At 44.7% G+C, this 21,188-nt stretch overlaps 1 protein-coding gene across 10 annotated transcripts in view; it reads left to right on the plus strand.

The window, feature by feature from the left end:
- UVR8 (Regulator of chromosome condensation (RCC1) family protein) overlaps positions 1-21,188 on the plus strand; it is a 167,518-nt gene that overhangs the window by 129,277 nt on the left and 17,053 nt on the right. For all 10 annotated transcript variants that reach the window (XR_015690568.1, XM_087675982.1, XM_087675984.1 and 7 more), the window contains 2 exons: positions 15,071-15,189; positions 15,461-15,546. Coding sequence is in view for 9 of the 10 variants with exons in the window: in XM_087675982.1 (XP_087532108.1) it covers positions 15,071-15,189; positions 15,461-15,546 (205 nt within the window). In the remaining variant the exon portion in view is untranslated. The remainder of the gene's footprint in view (positions 1-15,070; positions 15,190-15,460; positions 15,547-21,188) is intronic.

The raw sequence follows: 21,188 nt of genomic DNA on the forward strand, positions 1-21,188 counted from the left end.
CTGCTAGAAGAAAGGAATCACTCTGACAAATATATTTCAGATCCAATCTGGTCCAGGTGTTAAGATGTTGCAGAGATTGATAGGTATAACCAGATTGTGATGGATACATCCAGGACCACATGTCTTGCTTCAAAGATCCAGCTGCAAGGGCATCTCAAGGTTATCTCTCAGGACCATCCATAACTGAGTGCAGAGAAGTAGCTTGATCCCCAGATAGACATGCATTAAAATCTCCCATGACAAAACCTTGACGGGCCATGGACAGGCCGTGCAAGTGATTCCAAAGTAGATAACATTCCCTAGCGGTGAAAGGAGCATACACGCCTACCAACCACAAAACCTCTCCCTTATAAAGTATCTCTAGAATCACAAATCAACCTGAAGGGTCTTGAGAAACTAGCGATTGTTGCAGGCAGGATTTGACAGCCAACATAACCCCAAAATCGGAAATGAGAAAACTACTGAACCACCGCTTTTCCTTTCCCTTTTACATTTATAGCTTTCGCTGCATGGAATCTTTCAATCTCGCTTCGGATTACATCTACAAGGTCTGCCCTTTGCAAACTAGTAATCGAAGCCCGTGAAGGAAACTGTTGCTGCTGTGAACGAAAAACATCCCTAGGAGGTAGAAGCCTTCCTTGCACATTGAAGTGCAAAGTAGAATTCGAATTTATTTTATCATCCCCAGCCGGAGGACGTGAAGATTGAGGGTTCATGTAAAACCCCCTACCTTTGCGTTGAAAGGTCTGAGTGATGGGGTGTGAAGATGGGTGGGCAGGAGCTGAACGAGAAGCTTGTCTTGCATTATGTCTAAACACTAATACCCAAGAATCTTCTCGGGAAGACTGATTCCAATCAATCGGAATGGAAGTACGCTCAGGACCCACTTGAGGAAACTCCTTCTTACCTTCATCACGACCATGTTGGGTGGGCATCTCAGAATCAGCTTGAGGCTACTGATGTATGTGGGGAGGATGGTGGTCTTGCATATCCATGTCTGAAACCATAGGTTGCTGCAATACCTTCAGATTTTTGTCACATTCTGAAATAAAATGGCCCAATTGGCTGCATCGGAAACAGTGTCCTGCAAAAATACCCCATTTCAACTCATAAACCAAGGTTTGCAGTCTTGGAACCTGAAGGTCAGATGAGGTTTTCCTGTGTCCCATAGCATGCATGCCCTGTTCCGGTTGTGGGAAGGCAGCCGAGGCTCCACCAACATGTCGCCTAAGGTTCTCAAGATGAAAGGGAGGAGTTTCCAAAGATGCGTAGGAAAATCAACCACGTGTACCCAAATAGGGCATGCCTACCTCAAGACCTCCTAAAACTCGGCCATGGGCCTTCAATGGACCATGTGAACCAGCTGCCCATCCAAAAACAAAGGGATGCGCTGTATGATGAAAGACCGCACTTCTGAGGAGCGAAAAAGCACCTCAAAAAACCCCTTGGGACCATCATAAATCTCTTCAACAAGAGGGGCCTGCACATGCCCTGGAGCATCTTCTTGGCACTGTTGAACATTTACTAGCATAGATTGCAGCCAGGTACGTATCCTTGTGATCAGGGGAGTCCTTTCTATAAAGTAAAAGATGGCTGCCCTCTCATGGAGGGCAGCAATCTGCTGTAGTACCAGTTCCATTCCATGATTGCATCTACCTGACCCCCTTCCAGAAAAGAGTTAGCTTTACTCTCATTAACATGGACATAATTAGACATAAGATGATTGGCAGTGGCCAACATGAATTCAAGAGACCCATTAGGTTGTGGACCAAAAGCTTGGACCTCTGGCTGAGGCAAATTTGGGGGGCATAATAGCGGATCTTCAACCGACATCTTCTGATGTTTACCTGTCTCATCCCCTTCTATCAACTGCCCGGAATCCTCTGCCAATGAATCACTGTCGGAATCTGGTAGAAGTTGGTCATTCGGAGTCCCTAAATGCTGGTCAAGCAAGGCCACATCGATACCATTTGTCTCCTGTAGATTTTCCATCACTAAACTAGATGCTGAACAAGAACTGCTTTGTCTTCCTTGTTGCAGACTTGAAGACCACAAGTGTCTCTCTCTTACTCTTTCTCTCTTTCTCTGTGCAGGCAGTGAGCACTCTAATCTGAGCAGAGACGCAGCCCCGCTCTGCGAAATGACGTTTCTCTCTCACTTCTCGGCACATCAGCGTACATAGCATGGCGCCCAGGAGCAGCAAGACTCAGGGCTGGTGTCTAGCGGAGCAGCAGATGCAAAATACTTGACATGACTCTTCCTTTCGTTGACGATGATAGTCAAGATTAGAGTTTCTTTTAGCGTGGCACCTGTGTAGATCAGAACGAGGACAATCACGAAAACCGCAGGCTAGCAGGGTGTTCGAACTCAGTGGGCGTTTGTTGCATGGCCCAAAGCAACGAGGTAGGAGACTGTCTCAAGGAGTCGCAAGTTAGTTTCGAGACAAGGCGTGTATAGGTCCAGACGCCGGCAGGGATGCGCAGGTCCAGGTGATGATAGTGACTCCCGCAGGTCCAAACGACGCACCTCGTTCATCCACATCAATATGGTTTCATTAAAGGTTGGAATATCATGCATAACATCCTGAATGCTGAATTGGAAATTGACTATACTAAAGCTTTAGCACAACAAGTAGTTATGCTTCAGCTCGATATTGAGAAGGCATTTGATCATGTTAGTTGGCCTTTCTTGCAACAATTATTGTCTACAATGGGATTTGGCTCTCGCATGGTTTCTCTTATTGACACTATAGGTCAGAGAGCTATGGCTCATATCCCTCTTAATGGAGGGATCACGGAAGAAATTGCCTTATCTCGATCTCTAAGGCAAGGCTGCCCTCTCAGCCCTTTGCTGTTTGCTTTGGGCACTCACTGGATGCTCTCGTTGTTGGATACGTTGGCGTATCAAGGCGAGATAGTTGGCTTGACTCTTCCGAGTTGGACTCAACTTGTGGGTGAATCTTTGGAAGATGATTCTTTTATGTTCCTTAAGGCTGATCGCACTAATATTAATCCGGCAATGGTGGCATGGAAACTTTTTGCTTTGGCATCTGGTCTTCATATTAACACGCAGAAATCTACACTTCTCTCCTCTATGGAGACTGATCTACAAGCCTTGGGCTGGCATGGAATTGTGATCCCAAAGGGAAACATAACCAAACACTTGGGATATCCTATTGGTGTGGAGGTAGCACCCCCTGCCTTGCTAGATTGGATGGCCTCTCGGGTACTGGAAATCTCAGGGCTGGCCTTTACATGTTAGACTGAAAGATGCTCAAAGTATTATGATCGGTATGATATCGTTTTTTTTGCCACTGCTTCCTTGGACTAAGCAGTCCCTTTTAGAACTTGTTCAGCCTATCAGGTTTATGTTGTGGAAAAAGAAGGGGAACCGGTTGGGTCAGGTTTGGATTTTGTGGCAACATGTAACTATGCCTAAACGAATGGGGGGAGCAGCTTTGTTGGATGTGAATTTTGCATATGAAAGCCTTGAGGTTGGCCCTTTTGCAGGCCTTGTGTGTACAGAGTCATCCTTGGTCAGACATTGCAAAGTTTTTCATTGAAAAGACTGGCATCTCTCATGGTAATACGGTTACTCGTGCCTCTTGGTGGCATGTGCTCAACTCCTGGAGGCCAATTAAGACCACCCAATCTTTTCTTCTTTCTCATTTGATTGCATCCTGGCAAGAGATCTTATGTTTTTCAGTTTGGCGGCCCTCCCGAGATTCGCAAGGAGGTGAATTCACTGCAAGGAGAGGTCTTGGCCTCCTCCAGGTTGTTGGATTGGCTGAGCAAAGATTTGTAGAGACTCAAGTTTAATCGGATGGCTTGTTTGGGGCTACGGACAGTTTTTGATGGGGTTATTCCTGGGCAGTCCGTCTTTACTCTTTTCGGTGTATTCCTCAATACGTTCGGGTACCTCGTGGATATTGTGACATTTGGTCATCCATACAAGTCAAACTTCAGAGGTTCTCTCCTTTACTAGGGCTACAACCATTGTATCCTTGGCGTGATTGGAAGTTTGTGATTCCGGATGTTTTCGAGAAGAGGTCTGTTAACCAGATATACCATCAGATGGTGGAGCCCAAGAGATGGGTCATTACTAAGGTGAATAAATTATGGCATAGTAGGGATGGCAAAAAGAAGTTGCAAGAAAGATTCCTTCAGCTTTGGAAGTCTAAGGTTTTCTATCAGGGAAGAGTCTTCTTGTGGAGACTGTTGATTGGTGGTTTTCCAACTGGAGAGGTGGTGTGTACTCAAAAGATCTATGCTGGTTGTTTTGTATTCTGCACTACATGTGATGAAACATTGCTTCATCTTTTTGCCTGTTGTTGAGTTGCGCGACAGATCTAGTGTTTTATTTCTAGCATGTGGCTCTCGGTGACTCAGCTCTGGATAACAGCACGGTCAAGGATTATGGGAAAGATGCCCTCCGCGCCTTCTTTGCATTCCTATTATTCCTGCCTATTCCAGTTCCTTAGATGGATTGCCTTGTGGCATATTTGGCGTACTCGGAATGCCTTTATTTTTGATTCGGTCTCGGGCATCCATGGTCATGTGGCTCGTATTCGAGGTTTAGTGCTATGGCAGATGTCTTCTATGATATCAGCAGACCTGGTTCTTCTTGATATTGCTGCCCCCTGGTTGGCCATTGTTTGCTCTACACCAGCAGTGTGATTCTCTCTTCGTGATAAAGTCTTGATAGGCTTTCGTCATTTTCTTTGAGGACCTGATGGTTTGATGTAACGGAATGTAATGAGAGAAAGAGAGAGAGTTTCTCTGATGACGTGATGGTCCGATGTAACAGAAAGTAGGAGATATAGAGAGAATGATGACCTGATGGTTTGATGTAAATATTTACTACTTAATTCAATTATTTTCATGAAAAAAAAAGAGATGGCGCTTGTGTTACAGCCACTGGATCCATGGTGTGACTAGATGTTTGTGCTTTCTGATGATTTTGAGAAAAGGTCAGCCAAATAGATATATCATTAGATGGTGGAAGCTAAGAGATGGGTCGCGGGGAAAGTTAATAAGTTATGGAATCTTAGGGATAGCAAAAAGAAGTGGTAGGAAAGATTTATCCAGCTTTGGAAGTCTAAGGGTTCGTATTAGGGTAAAGTGTTTATGTGGAGACTGCTCATTGGGGGGTCTTCAAACGGGAGTAGTGCTCCGTGCCCGAAAGAGCTTTGTAGGTCATTGTGTTTTCTGCACTATATGTGATGAGACATTGCTTAACCTCTTTGTCTCTTGCCCTGTTGCACGCTAGATTTGGAATTTCATCTCCCAAGTGTGGTCCTTGGTAACTCAGCACCACATATCAGTTCGTTCGTGGATTATGGGAAATATGTCCTCTATGCCTTCTTTGCATTTAGACTATTCCAGCCTATTCCATTTCCTTAGATAGACAGCCCTATCGCATATATGGCGCACTCGTAATGCCTTTATTTTTGATTTAGCATCAGGCATCCATGGGCATGTGGGCCATGTGCGTGGATTAGTGTTATGGCAAATCTTTTTGATAATATCAACCGACCTGGTTCTTCGGGATATTGTTGCTCCTTGGCCGGCGATTCTTTGCTCTACTCCAGCTGTTCCTTTTGTGTGATTTATTAGTACTGTTCATGTAATAGGTTGTTCTGAGAGCCTACACGCCTCATGTAAATATTTACGGTGAGAGAGTTTATGTTTGTGAGCTATATAGTGACCTGATGATCTATTGTAAATATTTACTTCTTAATACAATTATCTTTATGAAAAAAAAGAGAGAGATGGCATATTCAGAATAGCAAAGAGAAGTAGTAGGAAAGATTTCTCCAACTTGGGAGTCTAAGGTTCTTTATGAGGGTAAAGTGTTCATGTGGACGTTGCTTTTTGGGGGTCTTCCAATTAGGGATGTGTTGCACGCTCACAAGATCTTCCGTAGTTGTCGTATTTTTTGCACTACATGTGATGAGACATTGCTTCATGTCTTTGTCTCTTGTCTTGTTGCTCAAGAGATTTGGAGTTTTGTTTCCCATGTGTGGTTGTCGGCGACTCAAGAGTGGATATCAGCTCGTTCTTGGATTTTGGGAAGGATGATTTCTATGTTTGCTTTGCAATAACATTATTCTTGTCTCTTCAATTCCCTCAGATGGACAGCTCTATGGTATATTTGGCGTACTCGGAATGCCTTTATTTTTGATTTAGCCTTGGGCATCCATGGTCATGTGGCCTGTGTTCGTGGTTTAATGTTATGATAGATCTCCTCTTTGGTTTTAGCTTATCTAGTTCTTCCTGACATTGCTGCTCCCTGGCTGGATATTGTTCGCTCCAAACCAGTTGTCCATTCTATGTGATATTTGTGTGTTAGAGTCTTGGTAGGCTTTCACCTTGATTTGGGGCTATTCTGTTTTTCTTAGCTAACCTGATGGTCAGATGTAGATATTGCCACTTAATTTAATTGTCCTCACAAAGAGAGGATTTTGTATGCGACCTTTCTTGCCATCTTGTGGACCTACAAGCTGCATGCGTATTGTGACATGTGTTTGTTTCCTTGCTTTAGCATCATGGAGAGGTAGGACTTGTGGGAGCTAGTGAAAGAGACAGAGAGAGTATTGCCCATTGTTTTCCTACCCTCATAGCAGCTACATGCCGCGTGCGTATTGTGACATGTGTATGTTTCCTTGCTTTAGCATGATGGAGAGGTAGGACTTGTGGGAGCCAGTGAAAGAGATAGAGAGAGCATTGTCCATTGTTTTCCTAGCCTCACAACGTGCTTGTTGGTTCGCTCCACTGAGTGTTTGTTAGTGCTCTTGTGTAGGCTGTCACACAGAGTTGGGACTCGTAGTGTTGACCTCTTGCCGCATCTCGTTTTTGCAGACTGTAGACATAGATAAATTGACACCAACAATGGTTTGAGATAGATCGTTTTGGGAGCATGCTGTTTGTTGTGTATCTTGGAATCCTTGCAATGCATTGGAGTGGGCAGCCATGTTGTAACTTGGATCAAGAGAAACCACATAAACCGAACTAGAGTTTGGGCGGTGTCTTATGTAGTTCGTGTGGTGTGAACACTTATTGAAGTGTCAGTTTGGAATAGTCTGGAGCATTCGCCAGTAGCTGAGAGTTCTCGCCTACAGCAATGGACAGGCTGAAGATAATGTGGTTGCAGTCGATGATGGCTAGAGAACAGATGGAGGCGAAGCTGTAGGTTGAAAACTGGGCGCCAAAAGTAGCAGAGGGTGTGTGGGCTGGTGTAACCTGCAAACAAGGATGATAGCTGAATGGGGGCAGCCTGTCTATTTATAGATATGGAAGGGCGCCCCAAGAATTAGGGTTTTCACTAAACTCTCTCGAACCGCTCCCGGTTTTAGGGTTTCCACTTAACTCTCTCGAGCCGCTCCCCATTTTAGGGTTTTACTCTAAAAGAGCATTTTTAGTGTGTTTTGGGACTGTTAAAGAGGCTAATCAGCAAAGTAATGCATATTTTAGCTGAAAAGAAGCTTTGGCTTGCAGCCGGAGGCAAATTTCAACTACTCCTCCATGTTGACACACCTCCTGAGGTATAATACTACAGGAATTCGAGTTGTATGCCAATAGATTAAGAAAGTGTTTCCACTGTTGATTCATTCCTGCCAATATGGGTTTATTAAGGGATAGAATATGATGTGCAATATTTTGAATGTTCAAGCGGGGATTGATTATGCCAAAGCTTCTGGCCAACATGTCATTATGATCTAGTTCGATATTGAAAAGGCTTTTGATCATGTCAGCTGGTCCTTTATGTGGCAATTGATGTTTACTACGGGCTTCGGTCCTTGGTTGAGTTCTCTTATTAACACAGTCAACTAGGGTGCAGTGGCACATGTTGCGCTTAATGGGGGAGTCATAGAAGAGATTGCTTTTTTTCGTTCTCTACATCAAGGATGTCCCCTTAGTCCTTTATTATTTGCATTGGTCTCGTATGCCATCCTTTGTTTGCTGGATTGGTTGGCGAAGGATGGGGAGATTGTTCCCAGGGGTTCTCAACTTTGGGGTCAATCTTTGACAGATGATTCCTCTATGTTTCTCAAGGCTGATTGAACTAATGTCAATCGTGTTGGGTTTTGCTCATGCCTACGCTCACACAGGAGTGTCAGTGATCGGAATGCAGGACATTGGGGCACCCTTTACTCTTCGTAAGATAGGTTTTTCCCCCAACTCACTTTTATTTTCATTTGTGTGGTTACGTTACACATTTTGCTCACTTACGGCACAATACACACATTTGTGTGTGAACACACTTCAAACCACTTTTGCAATTCTAAAGTCTCAAGGGTTGTACTTTGTACTTTGTGCTTCACATTCTATTATGAAAATTGTCATGCAGTGACCACTCCCTCTCTCTGTTAGTCGTGTACATTTCTTTCTGGTCCCTGTACTTTGATCTTACATTTGGTATCAGAGCTGCTCAGTCAACTCTCTCTCTGCTCTCTTCACTCTCAGCTGAGCCCACGTGCTTCTCTTACCTCTGGCAACCTGTGTTTTTGATGCGCCTTCTTTGTTCTCCTTGATCTCTGCAACCTGTCATGACTGTTCAGAGCAGTCAGAAAGCCTAATTCACAGGCGTGGTCCAGAACTGCCACGTCAGCACAGGCATAGTCCAGAAAACCCTAATTTTACAAGGGCAGTCCAGAAAACGCTAATTTTGTAGGCACAGTCTAAAACTGCCATGTCAGCACCTGAGCAGTCCAGAATCGCTCTAGATCTGTTCCAATGTGCCATGTCAGCAGCCATGCCGTTCAGAACTGGTTCTGCTTGCTCTTGAGTTGCCATGTCAGCATATTTTTAGAACTGTGCAGCTGCTACATGTATATTTTATTATTTTAATCAGAATTTCAGAGCCAAAGCAAAGGGCTTTTGCAAGAACAGCTGAATTTTTGCTTCAGCAAGTGCTTTAGTGATGGAATTGAAGAAATTTCAAGATATTTGGGTCAAAAATTTTAGGGGGTTTTTGTATTTTTGGCAGACATTGGTACATGTAATGTGTTATTAGTCTGAGATTGATTAAAACTACGCACATTGGATAATCAAAATTTTGGGACTTCTGTGTTTATAGTGCTGCTGAGTACTCTTAGTGCCTTGGACAGTGTGCTGTTTGCTGAATCTGGAATATTTTAGTACATCGAGGCAGTATTGGTATAGTGTGACATGATTTGGTAGTTCTTTTGACTAAATTTGGTCGATTATAGCTTGGGATTTGTTGTAATATCTGGGAATTTGAAGATTTCTAGGTCAGCAAGCTTTTGTAATTGCTCTTTCTGCATTTGATTAAGTGACATTTATCATGGCAGGTCATGGACAGAATGATGTTTTCTTTTATGTTTTGAAAGAGGATAGATTGGATGGTAAGAGTTATTCTCTGTGGTCCTTTGTGATGGAAAACGTGCTTATTGCAAAAGGTCTTTGGGATTATGTTAGTGGGGAAAACGTACATCTTGGTGATTTGGCTCTTGCAAGTGATCCACAGCAGGAGGTAGTCGACAAAGGCAAGAAGTAGCAGGACGTGGACAAAGGCAAGAGGATGCTGCAGAGCCACCACCCCAATGAACAATTGCTTGTAGGGGCTTGGGACACTAGGGATGCCGAAACATTATCACTTATTTCATTGGCAGTTTAGCGATCGATAATCATGCATATTCATTTTGCTACTACTTCAGGAGTAGGATGCCTTACACTTGAGCACATGTTTGTTGGTAAAAATGAGGCATGCATTTCTTTTTTGAAAAAGGAGCTTGAAAATGTGAAGATGGAAGAAGGTGATGCTATGCAAGATCGCCTTAATAAAATTCAGGATTTGTGCAAGTAGTCGATCAATGTAGATGAGTATTATTTTGATATTCAAATGATTTCTGCTACTTTAAACTCTTTGCGACTGCCTTGTTTGGCCTTTCACACTGCATTGAATCTTACAATGTGGATTTCTCCACAACCACTTACTTTTCTTTAGATGGTTAGCTTATTGCTATAAGAAGAGTAAAAACAAAGAAGAATAGTTTTACGGATGTAGTAGCTTCTAAACAAGCTTTTGTGGCAAAGTAGAAATGTACGGGCAATAAGCCCAATAATGCATTCTAGAATTTTGGAAAACTTGGAACTTCACAGAACAACAAGAAGTAGAGGGGTGCATAAGCTAAGAAAGGCAAGTACCATTATTGTAAAAAGCTAGGTCATTATATCACAAAATCCAAAAAGTGCATTGCCAAGGAGAAAAAGGAGGAGTTTGAGATGTTAGTTTCAGATGCACTTTCTGCTTCTACTGCCATAGAGTTCGTGTCGTTTGTCACTATTATTTTTATACTTGCAGTTATGATTCTTGTTGGGAAAATTGTGCATTCAGCTCTACCAAGGATGCTAGTACTTGGTTTTGCTATGGCGGTGGATCTAAGCACATTACATCTTACAGGGATTTGTTTAGTTCTTTTATTGCAGTTCCTATTGGCAAATTAGTACAATATGTCAGCAATGCATCTTATCTTGTTAGAGGCATCGGAGAGATTGTTTTGAAAGCCATTGATGGTTCTACTCTCCGTTTGCACAATGCTTTATATATGCCAAGGATAAAGAAGAATTTGTTGTCCATTTCTTCTTTAGCAAAGTGTGGAATGCATGTCACTTTTAATGAAGGCAAATGCATGGTCAGGGATAAGGAATTCTTGACTTTTGGTGCTCACAAGCACATTATGTCATGTACTTTATGAGTTAGATGCTCATTCTATTAATTGGTCAATTTGTTTGGTATTTACTCTTACTCTTGCTTTGTCACAGAGAGCTATGGCATGCTTGTATGGGGCATGTGAATTATGGTTGTTTGATGTTTATGTAGCATACTTGGATGTTGAAAGGCTTACCTCTCTTGAAGAGACCTCTTGAGCACATTTGTCAAGGATGCTGAAAGGCTTACCTCTCTTGAAGAGACCTCTTGAGCACATTTGTCAAGGATGCACATTTGTCAAGGATGCATCTTGGAAAAAATGCATCGGTTTTCTTTCCCTCCTGATGTTGCTTTTAGAGCTAAGGCCATGTTGCAGATTGTGCATTCAGAGATATGTGGACCCATACAAACAAAGTCATTGGGTGATGGTTTTACTTTGTTACCTTCATTGATGACTTTACACGTTTTTGTTGGTCATTGATTAAAATGTGAGAAGTGTATGATGCATTTTGGGCTTTTATTGTACTTGTAGAAAATCAATTTGGCTCTTCTTCCTCTCTTTACCTCGCCCGTCATTTCTCTCTCCTCTCTCTCTCCCTTCATTCTCTTCGCTCCTCTCGAATTAAAAGCCTTAAAAATATCTAGCACTTCATCCTTGTGCTTTAAGCTATACAACGAAGTATAACCATTGAAAGCATCAATAAATGACACTTAATATCTTGCACCACTGAAGGATACAATATGCATGAGACCCTAGACATTTGAATGCACCAACTGTAGACACTCCGTTCAGCCTAAGAGGGAGAATATATGTCTTCATTGCTGAATTCCTTTATAAAGCAAAGAGGTAGTGTACATTAGTTTACTATTGCATATACTCCATGGCAGAATGGGGTTTTAGAAAGGAAGAATCAGTCACCCATGGGGATAGCCATATGTATGTTGAAAGCTAAGAAATTGCCATGTGTTTTTCGGATGGAATCAATTATGTGTGATTGTCACGTTTTGAATAGGTGCTCAACTAAAGCATTGATAAATATTATGCCTTTTAAGGCTTGGAACAATAGTGAACCTTCATTTGGTGACTTTCGTACCTTTGGGTGTCTTGCATATGCTCATATTTCCAAAGCGTTGAGAAAAAAGGATAGAGATTGTATGATCTTGTTTCCAAGAAGGTTTTGTCAATAGAGATGCGATTATTTATGAAAAATCAAAATTATCTCTTGCTGGTTATAACACATATCAGGCTGCAAAAGTCGTGTTTGAAGGGCTATTGCCCATTTCTTTTGATGATACTGTTGGAGCCTCATCAAATAAACAAAATGTTCAGCCAGCTGCTCCATTAGATAATGCAGAAATTCAGTCTATGACTAATCAAAATATTCAGTAAGATGTTGAGCAACAGGTTCAACAAGAGCATATACATAATTAGGAAGCTAGGCACATACCTAGATGGTATTTGCAAACTATGCAGGATAGTCATTTGAATGCTCCTCTTGTTGGCGGTACTCGAAGGCAAACACGTTTGCATGATTATGCTAATGCTATGGAGTTTGTTATGGCAGCAAACACACATGATGATGACGAGCCTGATTCTTTTGAGGATGCACAACAGAGTGTACATTGGATGGCAGCGATGCAAGTTGAATATGATTCTATCATGAAGAATTAATTATGGGATTTAGTTACATTGTCTGTTGTGAAAAGAGGCATTAGTACTAAATGGGTTTATAAGTTGAAATGAAAGGCAGATAGATCCATGGATAAGTACAAAGCTAGGCTTGTGTGGCAAAAGCAGATGCGCAAAGGAAAGGCATTGATTATGAGGAGACATTTGCTCATACATCCCGTATGACCACTATTAAGTGTATGGTTGCATTGGTTGCCCATAATGGTTAGATTGTGCACTAGCTTGACATTAAAACTGCATTTCTACATAGGGAACTACAGGAAGAAGTGTATGTGCAACATGCCATTGGTTTTGCAGTTAAAGGATCTGAATGCCTGGTACACAAAAATTGATGTCTTCTTACTCAACCAAGGGTTCATAAACAACCCATCAAAGTCTACTCTTTATGTATGTAGGGGGAGGGGGGGGATCCCTGCTAGTCATCTATCTTTATGTGGCAATCTTTTGCTCACAAGGACGTATGCTGATCAAATTTCAGCATTTAAGAAAAGTTTGCAGCAAACTTTTGATATGTCAGATTTGGAGCCTTTGCATTACTATTTGGGCATTTAGTTTATTGATGATGCAAGGGCATTGGATTGTCATAGTCTAGATATATTGGTAAACTCCATGAGAGATTTGGCTTCCAAGATTGCAAGCCAATAAGCACACCAATGGAGATTGGACTTAAGTTGTCTTTGCATGATGACAGTGATATGATTGGCATCCATACATATGCTTCTGTAGTTGGTTGCCTCATTTATTTATGCAACACAAGGCTGGATATTCAGCTTGCAGTTTCAGCCTTGACTATCCTACCAACAAGAATGTGCAGACATCTTGACCCAAGGTCTTCTTGGCGAGAAATTTGAAGCATTGTCCAATGCTTTAAATTTAATCTCCTTTGGTGGATGACCCTTGAATGTTGATCACCTACCACTCCAAGGGGGTTTGTTGGGTTTTACTCACACCTATGCTCACATAGAAGTGTTAGTGATCTGCATGTAGGACACTGGGGCATTTTGTACTCTTCGTAACAGAGGTTTTTTCCCCCAATCTTTTTATTTTCATCTGTGTATTTATGTTACACGTTATGGTCACTTACCACACAATACACATATGTGTATGAATGGACTTTAAGTCACGTTTGCAATCCTAAAGTCTAAGGGTTGTACTTTGTACTTCACATTCTATTATGACAGCTGTCATGCTGTGACCACTCCTCTCTATCAATCATGTTCATTTCTTTGTGCTCCATTGTGGTACCTTGATCTTACAGATCGAGCAATGGTAGTTTGAAGTCAGTTTGGTCTAGCCTTAGGCTTTCATGCTAATGCTCAAAAATTTATATTGATGTCTTGTATTGAGTCAGATTTTGCAAGAATTGGGATGGTAGGGAGTTGTTGTCTCCAAAGCCATCCTTGGACTCATATTGTCAAAATTTTCATCAAGGATATTGGTATTTCCCATGGTCACACGGTTATCTGGGCATCTTGGTGGCATGTGCTGAATTCTATGAGGGCTCTTAAATTGTTACAGTCATTTCTTTTGACTTATTTGACTGCATCTCCGCAAGAGATACGTTGCTTTACAGGTCGGCATCCTTCTGATCTTTGCATGGAGGCTAATTCATTGCAGGTAGAAGTGCTGGTTACACCAAGCGTGCTTCATTGGCTAGATAAAGATTTGCGGTGAGATACATTCAATTGGATGGCTTGAATGGCGTTGCAATCTGTACATGATGCTGTCATTCTTGAGCAGTCCCATCTTTGTTCCTTTTGGTGCATATGCAAGCACTTTCGAGTGCCTAGAGGCTATAGACAGATTTGGTCGACCCTGTAGGACCAGGTTTAGCAGTACAATCCATTGCCTGCTTTTCAGCCTGCTTCATTGTGGTAGGATTAAATGTTTGTGAAACCGGATTATTTCCAGAAAAGGTTGGCTAATCAGATCTACCACAAGATGGTAGAGGACAAGCGATTGGTCACTAAGAAAGCAAATAAAGTCTGGTGTTCTCAGGATAGCAAAGAGAAGTGGCAGGATAGATTTCTTCAATTGAGGATGCCTGAGATGCATTTTCAGCGGAAAATTTTTGTATGGAGGTTGCTTATTTCTTGTCTTCGTACTAGGAATGTCCTACGTGCCTGCAATATCTAACAAGACCATTGTGTCTTTTGCATTGCTTGTGATGAGACACCAATTCATCTCTTGATCTTTTGGCCTTTGGTGGGATAGATTTAGAGGTTTGTTTCTCATTTACGGACCTAGGCAACTCATTAGCAGTGGATGCCCATCCGTTCTTGGGACTTGGGCAAGATGCCATCATTGTCATCTTTGCACTTGGATTATGCTTGCCTTTGCCTTTACTCGTAGTGCCTTTATTTTTGACTCGACCTCAGCTATTCATGTCATGTTGCCCATGTTTGCAAATTGATGTTATGGCAGATTTGTTCTATGATTTCAGCAGATGTGGTCCTCCCTGACGTGGCTGCTCCTTGGCTGGATATTGTTCTCTATACTTGAGTTCTGCAGCCGTCATGATTTTCGTGTGCTATTTTATAGTAGCCTTCTGGCTTTGACTTGTTCTTGACAGGATTTTTATGGCTGGCCAGTAGGCCTGATGTAAATCTTCCAACATTAATATACAAATGTTCATATGAGAGAGAGAGAGAGAGAGAGAGAGAGAGAGAGAGAGAGAGAATTTAACAGTCACCTATGCAATAACAGAAGGTAGTTCAAGTTGCTTGTGGATGGAGGCACACTTTGGCAACAACTGCAAAGTTTAATGTGTACTCATGGGGGAGGGGGATGAGTGGCCAGTTAGGACATGGAGATGTCCTGGATAGGTAACTCACTTAAGTCTGCATACTCTGTCTGCTGAAAATTTAGTTCGTAGATCTTTGTCTTGAAGAGTGTAACATTAGTTAAGGTTTACCATTCAGGCTTGAACATGTAAATGTGTTGTTTGGGCTTGCTAGTCTGTAAGGAGGACTGAACTCAAACCTAGATTTTCATTAGCATTGTATTGTTTCGCAGGTAGACAGTGTAGCATACATTAACTAAAGTAAATATTTTTATCAAGAGCTGGTTGATGGTTGTCTCTAATCATTGATGCAGGAATCTACCCAAGATGATTGATGCTTTAAGTGCAGATGGGGAATCAGGAATGAATATTGGAAGTTCTCAATTGGTCGCAAGCACAGGTAGGATAACCTTGGTGCGTTATATGCATGCACAAAGTATCTAATGCATTAATGTACTCTGTTGATGTTCCAGGGGCCTACTCATTTTTGTTTTATATATGTGTCCTCAAAAATTGTACAGGCATAAAGACCTTTTCTCTATTTTGTCAAATTTTGTGCAGCTCTTTCATACATTGACAAGCCTCCATACAGGGCTTGAATGTTTCCTTAACGAGATGCATTCCAAGTGATTCACGATTCTGTATACCAGTTTAGTCCATACCTCCTCCATAATGTAGTGAACATCTCTAGCAAGCTCCAGATTTGACTGATGTGGCATCTTGCTTATGCATGGCATTACTCTTCTCACCTGCTTATTCGACCTCCTTTCTTGCTTCTTTCGATGTTTGGTTTCTTCATTTCCTTATGCTTTTGCTTCAGTTTTTCATTCATATATCAGGCCAAAACCAGGCTTGTTCGTAGAAGGTGAATAATTGACAATGGATGTGATTGAGTGGAGAGCGCCGATGGATGTGATTGAGTGGCCCTTGGTATAGGTGGCCCGTTTCTAGCAGTGTATGGAGTCTCGACTCTCAGCATGGTTGATAGATGCCTTGGTGGTTCCACCAAGCGCATCCATCACCCCCATGGTTCCCATTCGAGGGCCACCATGGGGGAATGGAGTTCACCTCCCAGGCCGGCAGTGAAGCGTATACACATGCCTCATAGTTCCGTGTCTTTGTCGGTTGCTTCCACACCGAACAGATGCTTGTTCGGTCAGCCACACGTTTCCCTATGAGTTTACACCTTGTGTCTTGGAATGTGAATAGCCTCCACTACACTGGGGTACGTGGTTCTAGGAAGTTGATTGTCCAGTAGGAGATATAGTCTGCCCTTGCCGAATGAATCAACATCCTACTTCTACAGGAGCACAAACTCACTTTTGCCCGAGCCCCACGGGTAGAGAAGCTACTCCCGGGCAGCTCATATACTTACTGGGAGCACGGCATCTGTGTCCATAGTAGGAGTGGGAGTGTTTGCACCTCTATTGGCTCGAGTCTCACGGCTTGTGTACGAGACCACAGGACAATAGTGACAAGGAGGGTTCTATGGATCAGATTGGATATTGGGGATTCGTGCCTGGGAGTGCTCAATGACTATGCCCCTATTGCGGTTAGGGCATGTAGCAGGTTTTGGGTGGAGATCGCGGACGGACTTCCAATGGTGGACTCCTGGATTGTTGGAGGAGACTTCAACAATCTGGAGGCTTTAGAGGACCAGCAGGGCAGAGGTAGAAACTACTAGGGCATGGCTGGGGAAGAGTAGGAGGCATGGGAGGTCTTTCTACTAGCAGTAGGAGCACGCGATGCTTGGAGAGACCCAGCCTTTTACAGTAGGGAGAGGTCGTTGGACTTCTCTTGGGGATATAGGGGGCTAGGTGAAGTCGTGTTAGAGCGGTTGGACAGTTTCTATGTAGGAGAGTGGGGATGCTCTCGTGGAGGCCAGATTGGGTAGTTGGCAGGCACCATGTTGTCCGATCATTGCTGCCCTGTTTTCCTGACACTTTATCCCCTAGCATCTGCCTTAGACACATGATCCTGTTGGATCCTTGACGTGATCTATAAGAGGGAGGAGGTGAAGAGTCAGATTGAGAAGATTTGGACCATGGAGTGGGACAGGAGGGACCCGATCATAGAGGCGGTTGGAGAGGTCCTAGTCGAGTCGAGCCGTATCTGCTAGGAGGCAATCCTTTAGGCTAGGCAGCAGAGATGAGAGGAGGAGAGAGCACTCCGGCGGGACCTTGCAGCCAGGCATAGATTATTACAGGAGGTACCAGGGGATCCCACCCTTCACGCATAGGAGGTGCGCATGCGAGCAACCATCGCCGACCTTGAGGAGTCAAGACAGGCGCTCGGAGTTCTCATTCCGTATCTCAGCAGCCTTTTGGGCTCGTAAGGGGGACACGATGTGCTGGGAGTTCTTTTAGGTGCACTATCGCCGCATCTCAAGAGAGGAAATACGTAGCCTTCAGGATCACTATGGGAGCACTCGTTCTAGCCCAGATGAGGTGATGGAGATTGCCACGGACTACTACAGATGCAGGACCTTGCAGCCACGCAAAGATTATTATAGGAGGAACGAGGGGATCCCACCGTTCACGCACAGGAGGTGTGCGCATGAGCAGCCGTCGCCGACCTTGAGGAGTCAAGACATACGCTTGGAGTTCTCATTCCGTATCTCAGCAGCCTTCTGGGTGCGGAAGGGAGACACGATGTGCAGGAGTTTTTGCAGGTGTACTAGCACCGTATCTCAGGAGAGCAAATACGTTGCCTTCGGGATCAGTATGCGAGGACACGTTCTAGCCCAGACGAGATGATGAAGATTGCCACCGACTACTACAGACGTCCTTTTCAGGAGGAGACAGCCTTAGCTAGAGGATAGCAATCCAGGCAGTAGGTTTGGGATCACATCGCATCCCTTGTCCTAGAGGAGATGGGACGCTCCCTCCTAGCGCCCTTCACAAAGAAGGAACTAGAGGAGGCTTTCCATACATAGGATGGGCAGAAATGCCCAGGAGATGATGGCCTTTCTAAGGCCTTCGTCACTACCTATTGGGAGGTGGTGAAGGACCCCTTATTGATGGCCTTCCACGAGATTTTAACTTCAGGACAGATGCCAGGGAGTCTTTTGGCAGGCCTCATCAGTCTTCTCCCTAGAGGGGGAGACCGGCTGGAGCTTTCCCAGTGGGGACTGATCACTTTATTGTCAATGGCTTATAAGGCCCTTGTAAAGATGATGAGTAGGTGACTACGCCTTGTGCTTCCATACATCATTCATGACACATAGACATGCTTTGTTCAGGACATGAGCATCCTAGACACTGTATTCACCTTCTTTGAGGCGACAGAGTGGGCTCAGCACGGTGGGTAGGGACTGGCCGTACTACTCTTGGATGTTGAGAAAGCCTACGACAGGGTGGATTGGGATTTCCTAGAGGGCACCATGGTGAGGTTGGGCTTCTGCCAAGCATGGATCCGTGGGGTGGACTGGGGTTTCCTAGAGGGCACCATGGTAAGGTTGGGCTTTCCCCACAGATGGATCCGTGGGGTCTCTGCACTTTACAAATTGGCTATCAACAGGGTTCTCATAGGTGGCAGGCGCGAGGAGAGGAGTTCCGGTTGGAGAGGTCCGTCCGGCACGGCTGCCCCCTGGCCTCGTACCTATTCTTACTCTTTGCAGAGGTGATGTCTCACTTTCTAAGGTCACGCGTGAGCAGTTTACGCGCCCTTCGACTTCCCGTGAGAGAGGAGATGGAGTTGTTAGACTCAGAGTATGCAGATGACACAACACTCTACATAGAGGACGATGAGTTGATGGTGGAGAGAGTGAGACTGGCTCTTGATGTGTTCTGTCCTGCAGCAAGAGCGAAAATCAACTGGTGAAAGTTGGTTGGTTTAGTTACAGACCTGGACTCTAGTACGGAGAGGGGCGTCCACTTGGGATTTAGATGGGTGAGCAAAGGGCAGACTGTCCGTTACCTAGGGTTCCAAGTGGGACTTGACATCACGATCGCCCAACAGTTTCTTCGAGTCCTCGACTCTATTCGGAGGAAGTTGACCTATTGGAGTAGTGCTCGCCTATCCCTAGCAGGCCGAGCCCTGGTGGTTAACCAAGTTGGTACATCGCCTCATGTTGGTGCTTCTCATCCTGTGTAGTACAGCTTTGTCGCCTAGTGCAGAACTTCCTTTGGTCCGGGTCAGATGGTTCCAGGGATTCCTGGGCCAAGGTGGCGTGGGCAACCATCATCTGGCATTGGTCGGAGGGAGGGCTTGGGATCATAGTCTTAGAGTATCAGAGTATGGTTCTCTTGGGGAAGCTAGTAGTCCGAGGCCTCTCTCCAGGTGGGTAGACCTGGGAGGTCCTATTGTAGGAGGGTCTTTAGGATTGTAGAGCGAGGCTTGGCAGTGAGTGGAGACTGTCCCTGAGATGGGTCTTCACGACATCCCAGATCACCAACACCCCCCCCCCCCCCCAAAGATCCCCCTTCCTGCGCAACTTGCTTCATGTGTGGCATGGCTTCCGTAAGGCCCTAATCCAGAGCCCTCCAGGCTGCCAGGAGGAAATAGATCGTCACCTAGTGATCTGGAACCCCCAAGTCAGAGATCAGAAAGGGGCACAGATCAACGAGCGGCCCCACATCCAGTGGCCTAGTTGGGAGGCTACCCCAGCTCGTACCATTAGGACATGGCAAGAGGTGTACAAGATGGTGGACGAGGAGGTGCTGTAGCGAGTAGCATGCTGCCAGAGAGGAGTGGAGTTGAGGAGAAGCGAGATAGATGCAACAATACCTCAGGATTGGCTAGCCCCCCCTAATTCGAGAGCCGATAAAGCCTAGGGAGGTATGGGCTACTAGGTTCTCACTGGTAGGTATCCCCCTATAGGTGGTAGGTAGAGTAGGCGGCGCCCCACCTGGGACCTTCTTCACCATGCAGGAGGGGGGGCGTCTGGCCCTTGACAGAGGGTAGTAGGATGAGGGGATAACTGGCCTTTCATGGAGAAGGGTGCGGGTGATTCGCCTTCAGGGGAAGAGATGGTGGTTGGACCCTTATGTCCTTTGGGAGGAACTCAAGGAGTGGCGCCTCTGGATCTGGTAGGGCAGGCCATATGATGAGCTGGAGTGGGACCCGGGAGAGGGGCTATGGCCAGCCACCATTTGCCAAGAAGCCACTAAGGTTCATGGAGTACACTGTCAGGATTGGTAGACACGTACTGGTGCAAGACGACATGGATTGGGCATCGTCACGTAGGAGGCATTAGGCAGAGAACAGTATCACGGAGCCTTTCCGATGGACCTTCTGGCATTGCCTATGGGATAGTTGGAGGCCGAGGAGGGTATCATATTTTTTATGGTTGGTGGGACACAGAGGCTTGCCCAGATACAAGAGGGAGTTTGTAAGCGCTGCACACAACAGCCTATGAAAACCCCGAAGCACTGCCTTTGGTCTACAAGGCGGTGCAAATAGTGTGGAGAGAAGCATGCCGCATCCTTCACCGTATAGCACCCAGCGTTGGATGTATCTCATGCGGAGCTTTCTGCTGGCAGGTAGTCAGCCAGTGCCTTCACCTATTGTATGAGGCCGGGATGCAGGACACGATTTTCATTATTGAGGTAGGGTCGTGCGCAGTGATCGGCTTGGAGGCTCTACCCATCCGCAAGGTACTGGAGCCCACAACAGACCGCTCTGAGTTATGGGAGATCATAGGGAAACATACTGGATGGCATATTTGGAAGGCGTAGAGAGAGACTTTCAAAGTAGATGGGACCAGGTGCAGGGCATATCCAAGGCTCAGCAGGAGCCCCGTGGTCATTTCTTACGCAATGGGCGACCAGGACTTGTTTTTCATGATGCAGGCAGGCAGCCCCAGATGGCGATATACCCTCCATGGCTTCTTGCTCCCATCCCCACTAGACCGTCTTGAGAGGCTTGTACATCTGATAGACGTGTGACTCTGCATCAGCTCTAGCTAGTCTGTTTGAGCATGAGCACTTTTATGTATCCGGGTTTTTTTCTGAAGTAATATAATTAGCCACACTTTATTTGCAAAAAAAAAAAGGACAATTTAATAAACGCCCTTACCATTATTGAGTATGCAAAACACAG

This window comes from Lygodium microphyllum, chromosome 4 (assembly GCF_053477565.2).
Source record: "Lygodium microphyllum isolate KBCC chromosome 4, Lygodium_microphyllum_v1.1.10, whole genome shotgun sequence".
Taxonomy (NCBI): domain Eukaryota; kingdom Viridiplantae; phylum Streptophyta; class Polypodiopsida; order Schizaeales; family Lygodiaceae; genus Lygodium; species Lygodium microphyllum.